A 13,090-nucleotide genomic window follows, 5' to 3' on the forward strand; every position below is an offset into this window, starting at 1 on the left:
CAGGGATCGGGTCCAGTGGATTTGCAGACGAAGGCGGAGAGGAGCGGGGGATCCAGGAAGAGGAGGAGGATGTGCCGTACGACGAGGAAAGGCGAGATGAGGGGGCTACAGCGAGGCCAGTATGCGGATGGGCGGAAGGGCCGACAGCGGCGGCAGACTTTCGGGAGCCGCGCAGAATGACCACCGGAGTGGGGCGCGGCGTGTTCCAAGGAGCCGCCCGAGGAAACCTGATGCAACCCTTCCCCATGCCTCCCAGACAGCATCAACGGGCCGCAGAATGGATGCCAAGAAGGGAAGATCTCAAACTGGAATACGGAGGGGAATCAGATGAACTGAACTTTTTTCTAATTAGCATCAGAGGATACATGGAAGACAATGCACACACATTCCCCTCCGAAGCAAGCAGGGTTCGAGCCATCGGCAACACACTAAAGCGAGGAGCAGCCAGCTGGTACGTGCAACTCCATGCCAGACACGACCCATGCCTGAGGTCAGTGCCCCGCTTCCTCGCCGCACTGGAAAACCGGTTCAGAGACCGGCTAGAGCAATTGAGAGCTCGAGACCAGCTGAAAGGAATAAAGCAGAGGGACAAAACAGTGCCCGAGTACGCAGAGGAATTCCTCCACCTCGCGGAAAGGGTACCAGAGTGGTCTGAAGTGACCAAAGTGGAGTTATTTAAAGAGGGACTACGCCCCGAGATTTTCAGCTGGGCAGCGCACAGAGATGACCCCGAAACGCTCCAGGGATGGATTCAACTAGCGGGGCGCGTCGAATCCACCCTGGCCCAAGTAAAGCGCTTCAGGAGCAGCGGCGGCCAGCAAAGACCGGTGGCGAGAGGTCGAGGAGAAACGAGGAAGCAGGACAGACCCGGAGGGAGGCCGGGGATTCCCTCCAGAGGAGACGACAACAAACCTAAACCGGGATGCTTTGTATGTGGGAAGACGGGCCATCGAGCAGCAGAATGCTGGGCACGGAAGGGGGAGCCGCCAAAACCCTCAAAGCCCAAGCCAGCAACCGGGAGGCGTGCGGAGGAGGAGGTGCAAGCCCCAGAATCTCCAGAAAAATTGGTGAGTCGGGACAAACGCATGATAGTAGTGCCAATCTGCCTATCGGGGCTAGATAATCGGGCCACCTGCAAGGCATTTGTGGATTGTGGTTGTTCCAGGAATATTATAACTCCAGAGTTAGCAGGAGCGTTGAAATGCCAGCAGATGGCGCTTGACTCCCCAATTGCGTTTTCGCAGCTAGACGGATCAGTGGCTACTGGGGAAGTATCTACAAAGGAAATACGGGAGGTCCCATGTAAAATAGGCAAATGGGAAGGAAGAATATCCTTTGTGATAGCCCCTATTGCCACATACCACGTAATATTAGGGATACCATGGCTTGAACAGGCAAATCCCGAAGTAGATTGGAGAGGAAAGAGCCTAGCATTTAAAGAACAGCAGACGCAATGGGAGATAAGCAAGATTGCAGAAGAGGAGGACGAGGGAGATGAAGAAGGTGAAATAGACCCACTGCTATTGCCACCGGAATACAGAGACTTTGTGGATGTGTTCAATCAGAAAGAGGCAAGTAAATTACCTCCCAAAAGGAATATAGAAGTAGAAATTGAAATAACCCCCGGAGCAAACTTACCAAAACCAAAAGTGTATCCCATGTCTGTGCAGGAGAAGGAGGAATTGAGGAAATACATTGATAAAAACCTGGCGCGGGGCTTCATTAAGCCATCCAATTCTCCTCTCGGGGCCCCAGTGTTATTCAGGAGAAAGAAAGACAACTCCCTAAGATTGTGCATTGATTATCGAAATTTAAATGCAATTACTAAGGACAATAAATACCCTATGCCCTTAGTAAAGGATTTAATTACCGTATTGAAAAAAGGGAGCATATTTACTAAACTTGATTTAATTGAAGCATATCATAAATTAAGGATCAAACCGGAAGATACTTGGAAAACTGCATTTTCCTGCGCATTCGGCCATTTTGAATATAAAATTTTACCTTTCGGTTTAAAAAATGGAGGCGGGTGCTTTATGCAGCTTATAAATGAAATACTGCACCCATTGTTGTACAGAGGGGTATTCATATTTCTTGATGATATCTTGATTGTGACTGAAGATAAGGAAAAGCACGTGAAATTGGTCCGGGAAGTTTTGCAGAGACTAAGAGAAGCAAAGCTGTACGCAAAACTGTCCAAATGTGAATTTAATAAAACTCAAATTGACTTTCTGGGGTATCGGATATCTCCAGAAGGGTTAGCTATGGATCCAGCTAAAGTATCAGATGTAAAAGAATGGGGAGTGCCTCAAACAAGGAGGCAATTGCAATCGTTTCTGGGGTTTGCAAATTTTTATAGATCCTTCATAAAAGGCTTCGCGCAAATAACTGCACCCCTTACTGAACTTTTAAAAACAAAAGGGAAAGGAGAGACAGCAAAAGTAAAAGCTCCTGGCGCCAAACTAAGTTGGACGCCAGAATGCCAAAAGGCATTTGAAACCCTAAAAGAATGCTTCACAGAAGGACCCATTCTAAAACACCCCGATATCAGGAGCCCTTTCATAATCCATTGCGATGCCTCAGACTGTGCGTATGGGGCAGTACTATTGCAAAAGGATCAAAATGGGAACTTAAAACCCTGTGGATATTTGTCCCGGAAGTTCAGCGAAACTGAAAAATGTTGGCCGATATGGGAAAAAGAGGCACTAGCCATATTAAAAGCCTTAGAATGCTGGCGACACTTTCTCGAAGGAAGCGGAATCCCATTTGAAATTTGGTCTGACCATAAGAACCTCCAGTATTTAAAGTCCCCTCGAAAATTGTCCCCCAAACAGATTAGATGGGCACAATACTTCAGCAGGTTCGATTTCCAATTAAAGTTTTTTCAGGGGAAGCAGAATGTCTTGGCAGATGCTCTTTCACGCATGCCTCAACACGAAGGAATACCCACAGCAAAAGAGGGAACAATATTCTCTGACAAACAATGGGGTTTAGCTGTCAGAACAAGAGCACAAACCCAAAAGGAGAACACTGCTATGGTTGAACTCGACGGAAAAGATAATTGGGGAAACGAGCTGAAACAGTCTTATGAAGGAGACCAGTGGATCGCATCCAATGCAGAACAGGGGGAGCAGAAGGGGGGATTTTGGTTTGTGAACAAGAAACTGTATATCCCAGCAACATTAAGGATCAAGATTTTGCATCGTTTTCACAACAACCAGAGCGCTGGTCATACAGGAATTACAAAAACAACAAAAGCAATAGCAAAACATTGCTGGTGGCCAGGGATGAGGAAGGACATAAAAAATTATGTTGTTCAATGTGATGATTGTGCCAGAAATAAATCGAGAGGAGGGAAGCCAATGGGATTATTACAAACAGTAGCAGAACCTACCAGACCTTGGGAATGTGTAGCTATGGACTTTGTGGGGGAACTACCGGTTAGCAAAGGACATCGTTATATTTGGACAGTATTGGACCTGTTTTCTAAACAGGCCCACTTTATAGCACTGACGAAACTACCATCAGCCGAGAAACTAGCTGAATTGTACATAAACCACATTTACAAACTGCATGGATGTCCCAGTAGAGTGGTCAGTGACAGAGGAGTACAATTCACAGCAAAATTTTGGGAAAAATTCCTGGAAATGCTAGGAGCAGAAAGGAGTTTAAGTTCTGCTTTTCACCCCATGACAAATGGGGCGGTAGAACGTACTCAGCAGACACTTGGGCAGTTCCTTCGAATGTACTCTAACATGAGACAAAATGACTGGTCTCGGTGGTTGGCTTTTGCAGAACTAGCTTTTAATTCGACTATACATTCAGCAACAAATAAAACCCCCTTTGAAGTAGTTTACGGGTATGAAATACAGCCTCTGCCCCAGCTGCCGAGATGGACAGAGAATGAGGGAACAGAGGCAGGGAAATGGAAAGCGCAAATGATGGAATGCTGGAGTCAAGTGACTGCATCCTTAAAAGAAGCACATAAAAAGTATAAAGTATTCGCAGACAGAAAGAGGGTGGAAGGTGATAAATTGGAGAAAGGAGATTTAGTGTGGCTAAGTACCCAAAACATCAAACTGGGGCTACCTTCGAAAAAATTGGGCCCTAAATATATTGGACCATTTAGAATACAGGGTGTTATCAACGAGGTGACTTTCCAGTTGGCATTGCCAAAAAGTTTAGGGAAAATACACCCTGTATTCCATCGTAGCTTACTGAAAAAATATATGGGTACTTTGGACAAAATGGACACATAGAATTATTGTTTTGTTTCAGGCTTGTGATGAAAGAAGAACCGAAGAGGAGGACGAAGAAAAGGAGGGCACCATGTCATGGAACCCAGTTACAGGGCTTTGGTAATTCAGCCCTGTAACTGGGAGTCATAACATAAACAATCCCAGGAGCACCTGGCAGAAGAAGATAGAATATGCCTGGGAACTTGGGGCCGAAAGTATAAACAATTATAATTGGTCTAGTGTGTGAAAATGGTAGTAATGTGATATTGGGGGTGGGACTTGATGATGATATTTACGTGTGGTGTTACGTAGCATCAAAAGTTATAAAAATAGTTGTATGTAAACATTGGGTCATTCCTGACTTTTCCAAAGTCATGTGTTCTTCAATAAAGATTGGATTTGAGAGCAGCCATCTCTGATCTGCGTTCAGACTGATCCTTTGAAGTGAGCAGGACATGATAGCCTTTCACTATTTCTCCTCCTTTCATCTAACACAGGTGCGCATTCTGATGATTTCAAATAGTGATCTGATGGAGCAATGGGCTGCATGACGGCTTGCAAAGTGAGATATTATTCAGACATTCTGTTAAGCGATTAATCTTTTTAGCTTCACACTGTTTTAGAGAGGGTTGCACTCCTGGCAAAGGATCTGTTCAGAATGCTTTTTAATTGTTATCTCTAGATGCCAGGTGGCCTTGGTGACTTGGAGTACATTTAATAAGCTTCTGCTGATGTATCAGTACAACCTTATCAGGCCAGAGATAACTTTGTGAAAGTCATTTATGCTCCGGTAACCTTACTACAGTGTGTACATGTAGCTGTCTTGAAAATAGTCCAGGAACTACAGCTACTTGACAAGAGAACGCAACCATGTTAAGGGAGATTGGTCAATATATTATGTGAAGTATGACGTTACAGACATGAAAAAAGCTATATTGTCTGTTTGCCATAAGCTGTTCAAGCAAATACACTGGAACAATCATTTTTCTATATGAACAGCCCTATGAGGGTGAGGCCAACTGTAGCATGGTTTGGAGTATTATGAAAGGGCAGCTAAATACTGATTGTTTCTTTTTATATAATGTTTTTCATAAGCTGAGGAGGTGTCCTTTGTATTTTTTGTTTGATTTGTCACATTTTAAGCTGATTTCTTTGTTTTTCTAACCAATCCACATTCTTTCCAACAAATATACAGGAGAATATAATGAAGCTTAACAATTGTTACTGCCACGCTACAAAGTGTTTTTGCTGATCTTCATACATTTCTCAAATTAAAAGAGAAAAGATATCAAAAACTATAGACAAAAAAAAAGAAAGGAAAAGAAAATTGATTGCAGCTAAAGTTTATCATGTCTGTATCCACATATCTTCCATGGAGCACAAAGTGCAAAATTGTTTCTCTTTTTCTCTGTCTATGAAACACATTTTCTTAAATCTTTGTAAAACAGATGGGAGACAAATCTGATACTCAGCTACCTGGATATAGATAACATCACTTCCAGTCATTTTGACCTGAACACATACTGATATGGATAAAGCAGAAACTGCCTGAAATAGCTGCAGTTCTTTCCTCCCTGGATCACTTTCAGTCTGATTTTTATACATCACTTCCAGTCTGAGTCTTCTATTATTTAAATAATTATTATTTATTTTATTTATTTACAACACTTTTACCCTGGAGGGGACTCAAGGCGGCTTCACAATGTGGCAATAATTCAATGCCTTTAAAAAACAGTCAGGCTGTGGCACAGGCTGGTTAGCAGCCAGCTGCAACAAATCACTCTGACCAAGAGGTCATGAGTTCGAGGCCAGCCCGTGCCTGCACCTGTCTCTGTTCTATGTTATGGCATTGAATGTTTGCCTTATATGTGCAATGTGATCCGCCCTGAGTCCCCTTCAGGGTGAGAAAGGCAGAATATAAATACTGTAAATAAATAAATAAATAAATAAATAAATAAATAAAGCACAAAAACTTTTAAATAATAAAACATTAAAATGCAATGAAAACACAGTTAAAACAGTTAACATTTAACTCTGCCAACAGAGTAATCACATGATCAAAGAGCATAGTCCAGCATGAACCAGTATGTCAAAAACCAACTTTTATTTCATGTGCATTTTGTGATTACTGTTTCTATGGGAAATTTGTGTGAGGTCCAACTTCTACAAAAAACAGGTAAGACTTATGGGCCATAAATGTTAGTTTTTGCACTTGTATTTTATTTAACTTGAGCTTAATTTATTTCTGTTAGGTGTATAACACCAGAGCTTGGGAAAAATCTCCCTTTTGGACCATACTTCCCAGTATCCTCTGCCGTTGTAGCCAGTGGCTATGGTGCCTGGAGGAAATCTAGGAAGTGTTGTTCAACAAAGCAACTTTATCCAAGCTTTGTGTATACTATACTATTGTCTACAATGTGCCTTTAGGCATGGAGATGGAAAGGAAGCACACGCTGCAACGAAAAATTAATAATTCCAAGCAAATGTTTTAAGGTTAATCTCAGCAATGGATTTAGAAATGTATTCAAAATTGAAGGATACCTTGGAAGAGATGTTATTTTGCCCCATTTCTCTATACAGAAGCGCCGTAATCCATTGCTCCCTCGGAGGGCTGCAAACCCCTCATATGGTACACTAGATGTCCCAGTGACAAACTGTAGTAACCGTAGTCTTTGCTCATTGTTGAATCTCTCTACTGCAGCCCAGAACCACCGTATTACAATGTGCCCATCATGGTAACCTAAAACAGAAAGTGTGTAAAAGACAAATGGATTAGAAACATTCAATGGGAAGCCACAAATGGTCATGAAGGTGAAATCTAATACTATGTTTTTTTCTGCCTTCTCTGCCTTTTTATTATTATTTTTTCTAGTAGTAGTAGAGCTGGGTGCTTTTTAATCTTCAAGGAATACTTTATGCATCAAGTGGCCTGCCTCAGTTCCTGTGTGTCTGATGTAGAATCCTTCCATATTTACATAGGGTTCTGAGATGGAAGGGGCTTTTGCAGGTCATTGACACTTTACATGACCTTAAGTGCATGCCAACCTTTTCAGTGGAGTACAATTTAAGGAAAGGTTAGAAACAGTGGGGAAAGGCCTTCCCCATTACTAATCTTGTCATGAAAAAACCCTCCTATGTGTGACAGAGGTCCCTGAAACACAATTTGAACACCATAGATCTAAATAAGTTTAATATGTAACATACTCATAAAAGTTGGTGTGAAAAATGGCATAAGTACAGCCAACTCCCAATGCTATACATGTATATCAATCTTGACAAAACCAGGGGCCTAATTTTAAGAATAATCATCCGATAATCTTTGTGTTTCATTGCACATTCCAGATTTTCACATGACATTGCAAGAAACATAGAAACATTTCATACAGATATTTGAAAAAATGTGTATTGTATTCCTGCCTCTGGAAAATATTGTACAAAGCTATATATATATATATAAATATATCGAGACTGAGAGGGACCCATTCACACAACACAACTATAGTGTTATTGTTAACTGCCATGGAGGCCAGGGAATTGTAATTTGGAGGGGCACTGGAGGAGCTCTTTGGCTAAGACTTCTAAATGCCTCTCCCTAAATTGCAAATCCCAGGATTCCATATAATGGAGCCATGGCCACTACATTAGAACAGAGCTTCTTAAATCTTTTTGACTCACTACCTCTTTCTGCCTGAAATTATTTTACATAATTTATGTATATAAATATAGAATAGTATAAAAATCAAGTATTTGCTGAAAATAAATTGGCATTTGCAAGACTTGCTAGGCAGACTAATTTTCTTTTTTTGTGCAATACAGCTGAAGCATTTTCTGCAATCCCACTGTACACCCTGCATGTTGTTGCTAACGGATTTATGCAAATAGGCATTCCGAAATCTTTTACTGTTGCCAAAATTTTTGTGACCCCAATATTCAGCTAAGAGGACCCCCATTTAGGTCCAGGACCCACGGTTTAAGAAGCAGTGCATCAGAATAATGATGTTATAGCTTGTAGGACAACGTACCCTCTAAGCACTGTCCCTATATGCTCATATCAAATTTAGCCATGGTCATCTTTTAGCATGGATACAATCTCAACTGCATACATTATAACAAGAATTAGATGCATATACTAGTATAATGATTGTCAACAATTCTTATGGTGCCTGCAGGTTCACAAACAACCATCTGTGCTGCAGTTCTATAGACTCCCGATATATGTGTAGTTTCCGTGTTCTATTCCTAAACATTGTCATTATGTGGGAGTTTTAAGACAAGCATAGTATGGTCATAAGGAGGCAAGGGGATCAGCAGTACTGTCACTGAAGATTGCTAGTCCATTGCCTTTTATAGGCCAGCCTTCCACAACATAGTAACTTTCAGGTTAGTAACTTTTTTGGACTTCAAGCTGCATGATCCCTCACCAATGGCCGTATTATCTGGGGTTTATGTGAACAGCAACCCAAAATTGTCATCAAGAAAGGGAAATCTGCTACAGGACAAATGATCTCTTAAAGCAGTGGTTCTCAACCTGTGTGTCCCCAGGTGTTTTGGCTTACTACTCCCAGAAATCCCAGCCAGTTTACCAGCTGTTAGGATTTCTGGGAGTTGAAGGCCAAAACATCTGGGGACCCACATGCTGAGAACCACTGTCTTAAAGAGATCTGTGAGAATAATTTCCAGCAGGAAGATGAGAGCAAGGATATATGAAATGGAAGATGGCAAGAAAAGCAACTGCATAGTTTACCACCCCGATATTCTGTGTTATTGCGCCAATCATTAAGGTCTATTTCAGCTGTTCCAGCTATAACCAATTCTAGTTCTCTTGCGTCAAACACAGAAACAAGCCTCGAGTCTACAACCTGAAAAATAAAATGCAGAGTATACATATCTTTGCAAAAAAGAAATGGCAAAAATAGCATTTAACTAATAAATATATGTAAATCTACTATCCTATCTAAATTTGATATGTTGGTACATGACTGATAACTGCATTTTCAGGATTAGGGAAGCAAGTTCTTACTATATGCAGACAATACAAATTTCTTGATCACACAGGTTTATTCACTCCTTTCTTCACACAGTATTTGTAGATTAAATTATTTCTCCCATCCCACCAATAATCTTAAAAGTACATAACATATAAATATTATGATCAATAAATCTTCAGATGTGTTAGTAATTTTACAAAATGAAGAATACAGAAACATAGACATGCCTTTGAAGGTCTTTTATAATTCTTGTACCAGTGAGACATACACACACAAAACCATGTAAGCTACCCCACCCCCAGTCTATATAAACAAACATTGGTTTTTTATTTTTAACATTACAGTCAATAGCAGTTTGGCTAAACAAATGTTTTCTTCAAGAACAACTATTGATTATCTAGTATTATATATATAATCTACACAATATATCTCTGTTAGAACAGACACATTTCATTACTTAGTTCTAGACAGAATGAACACTTCCTTTACTGTCATTGGATTGCTTTTTTGCCCATGATCCTGACAACTTGACTCACCAAATGTAGCAACTTACTTCATAGAAGCCACGGACTAGAGCTTCTGTCTGCTGAACAACCCCTCTTTCCACTCTCCACTTCACCATTCTTTCAATATATTCCTTCTTGTTCTTTTCAGTCACCTGTGTATTTGCACCCCCAGATTTCAACTCCCGTTCTGTTACCTGCGAAACACATTGATCATCAAAAGTAAATATTAGAGTGCTATGCAAATGAACTTATAGCAACAAGTGTTTCAAAATTCAAGTATTGACCAAAAAGCAGTTTTCAGTGTTTATTTTCCAAGAGCTTTTAGAAAAATTATGCATTATGCTGCTTTGTATTATATTTTGAGAATGTGTTATCAATGTTTTCAAATGATGTGACTTTGATACCTACCACTTGGACTGAGAAGGCTTAAATTCAAATGCTTGAAGCTCACTAGGGCAGCTGGATGCCAGGTTCAGACTATTTGGCAGATTGTAACTTTCTGTATGAACTTCCTGGGTCCTTAGATTTTCGGAGAGGCCTTTCATTCTGTCCTATCACTATTGCAATCAAGGTTGGTGGGAATTTAAGAGAGGATCTTCCTTAGGAAGCCAGAATGACTCTCTCCCAGATGTGGCCATTCTGTTCTCCCTAGGCAGAGAGTTTGTTTCATAGGTAGCAGCAGGCGTAAACCTTTTTATTCAGGCAAACTTTTAAAGGAGTTTTTTAAAAATGAGCCAGGAGGTGCCGTGTAGTATTTTTTATTATTTTTAAAAACATTTTGTAGTGGCTTTATTTGATTTTAAACTGATTTTTTTAACAATTCTATTTTAATATTTATATGATGTAGCTTTAAAATTGTATTGTCTTTAAAGTTGTTAACCACTTAGAGTCTTGTTTAAGAGAGCAAAGTGAGATATAAATAATAATAATAATAATAAACACATAGCCTGAATCTAAATTTCATACAGAATTTTTAATAATGTTGTACATAAAACAAATTTTGTGTATATTGAACCATCAGAAAGCAAAAGTCTTGCTATATCAGTCACCCATGTGGACAATTTTGGGTTTTTCAGATACTTCCAGATAAGGGCTGCTCAATCTATATTCTAGTTTAAGATTCATATATATAGTTTACGCACAACATGGCTCTAACCTGAGAGTCCAGGTTTGGTGGGGGGGGGGGGGGAGCTAGGTGAGATGAACAGAAGGCAAAAAGTGAGTATAAAATATTGATTTTTGTTTTGTCCAGCCAACTAAAATTGATCATTCCAACTTTTTATTTCATCTTTGCGATTTATTGCCATTCTTATTTATGATGATGGACTACATGTACATATTTCAATACATTTAAAAAGAAAATCAATTGCTTTTTCTTTTAAAGCCCAAATTTGCAAACATAAATACCAGGGATATGTTGTTTTTGAACTTTGTCAGCACACGCATGTGCCATTTAGGTGGTCAAGCCATGAAAAGGCCCAACATGAGGTCTAATATGAAGCAAAAAGCCACAGCACTGAAGGCCACGACCAGGACTTCTTTACCAGTCAAGGAAGCAATCAATGTATGAAAACATATTTTAAAGGAAAGCTGATGAAAAAAACTTCCACTGAAGCTGAGAGAGGGTGACTCAAGCTCAAGGCAATTTCAGTTTGCATTTAAAAAGGGGATTGTCTGTACCTTTCTTTAGAATCATAGAATCATAGAATAGTAGAGTTGGAAGAGACCTCATGGGCCATCCAGTCCAACCCCCTGCCAAGAAGCAGGAAACCACATTCATAGCACCCCCGACAGATGGCCATCCAGCCTCTGTTTAAAAGCCTCCAAAGAAGGAGCCTCCACCACAGTCCGGGGGAGAGAGTTCCACTGCCGAACAGCCCTCACTGTTAGGAAGTTCTTCCTAATGTTCAGGTGAAATCTCCTTTCCTGTAGTTTGAAGCCATTGTTCCGTGTCCTAGTCTGCAGGGCAGCAGAAAACAAGCTTGCTCCCTCCTCCCTATGACTTCCCCTCACATATTTGTACATGTGTGACTCACTCAAGACAAACATTTATTAAAAACTAACTTATGTACCCAATGTTGCCAGGATATGCATTTTCTAATGCTATTTATTAGAAATACTCATTGGTAGCTTTATGATTTTATGAATGATTCAATTAGAAACTGCATACCCAGACAATAGTGGTTACTTAAGATGGTAGTGGAGATAAAACACTTTTAAAATACAGTACAGATTTTCTGATGCTATTACCAATTATTTGCATATTTTACTGAATCACCCCTGCAATGCAAACACACCTTATTGAAAGTAATAATTTTCACTTCCCTGCCTCCTTACTGCCTTTATTGCAACCTTTCTCAGTCAACATCCTTTTCCTTCCAATATTACCAAACTTGACTGCAGCATGTATTTGAAGGTCTTCTGCTGCTTAATGTCTAGCTCTCTTTGTTTCCTGTCATTTAGTTCCACAATTAGATCCTTCCAGTTTGAATTTACTTGTTTCACCTCTATATTTGAGGTTTTTCCCATGCACCTACCTACCTGTCCAAACACTTCCTCATTAACTGTGAAAGTGAGATCCAGGATATCAGTGATGTTGTTGTCTTTCATCCACTGTAAACTTTGATGGAACTCCTCATCCAGGTACTCCAAGTCACTAAGATCACACGGCCTGGTGAGGCAACAGAACACAAACAATGCTGCAAACTTCTGGCATTCTGATTTATTTCACAGGCAACAAAGTGCCCCCATTTTAAAGCCAAGCAGCTATGAGCATTTGCTCATCTATCACAAGAAAGTTTGCACATCTGACTTGTAGCCATGGTTGCTAAATGGAACCAGAAAAATTGCCAAGTGCTGGGGACAATTGTTACTTTGACATCTTACTGTGGGTTTCTTAGAATAACCTGGCTGGCCATTCTTGGAAACTAGATGCTTTGCCAGATAGATCCGTGGCCTGATTTCGGGGGGGGGGGGGGCTGAACCACCCCCCCCCCCCCGGCTACAGCCCTGAAATAATGGTATGTTGATTTGGGTGAGAAAACCAGTTGAACAATCAATTATTTTCTAGTGGGGAAAATTGTCTGTATACATGGCCCACTAATGTTTTCATTCCACTTAAAGGGTTTTCCATAGCTTTTCCACTTGTGCTATGGAACATTTTGGAAAGACAGGGCTTGCAAGAAATGATGCCACAGTAAGGATGGCCACAGTGACCCACAGCACATACAACCAAAGCAAGTAACTGAATCTTTAAAGTTTGGCCTCATATTTTTCATCTTTACTTGATTTACTTTCTTCCCATGCCCACCTCCCACAGCTATTTGAACACATGAGCACAAAGCTAAGGGTATTTTGG

At 40.6% G+C, this 13,090-nt stretch overlaps 1 protein-coding gene across 9 annotated transcripts in view; it reads right to left on the reverse strand.

Annotated features, from left to right (window-relative positions):
* Positions 1 to 13,090, reverse strand: part of hecw1 (HECT, C2 and WW domain containing E3 ubiquitin protein ligase 1) — a 215,333-nt gene that overhangs the window by 7,286 nt on the left and 194,957 nt on the right. For 8 of the 9 annotated variants that reach the window (XM_062983799.1, XM_062983800.1, XM_016994434.2 and 5 more), the window contains 4 exons: positions 12,274 to 12,403; positions 9,780 to 9,926; positions 8,983 to 9,097; positions 6,780 to 6,978 (listed from right to left, as the gene is read on the reverse strand). In XM_062983799.1, coding sequence (XP_062839869.1) covers positions 6,780 to 6,978; positions 8,983 to 9,097; positions 9,780 to 9,926; positions 12,274 to 12,403 — 591 coding nt within the window. The remainder of the gene's footprint in view (positions 1 to 6,779; positions 6,979 to 8,982; positions 9,098 to 9,779; positions 9,927 to 12,273; positions 12,404 to 13,090) is intronic. The other variant, XM_008112885.3, reaches the window with a different exon arrangement.

Source organism: Anolis carolinensis, chromosome 6, assembly GCF_035594765.1.
Source record: "Anolis carolinensis isolate JA03-04 chromosome 6, rAnoCar3.1.pri, whole genome shotgun sequence".
Lineage (NCBI taxonomy): Eukaryota > Metazoa > Chordata > Lepidosauria > Squamata > Dactyloidae > Anolis > Anolis carolinensis.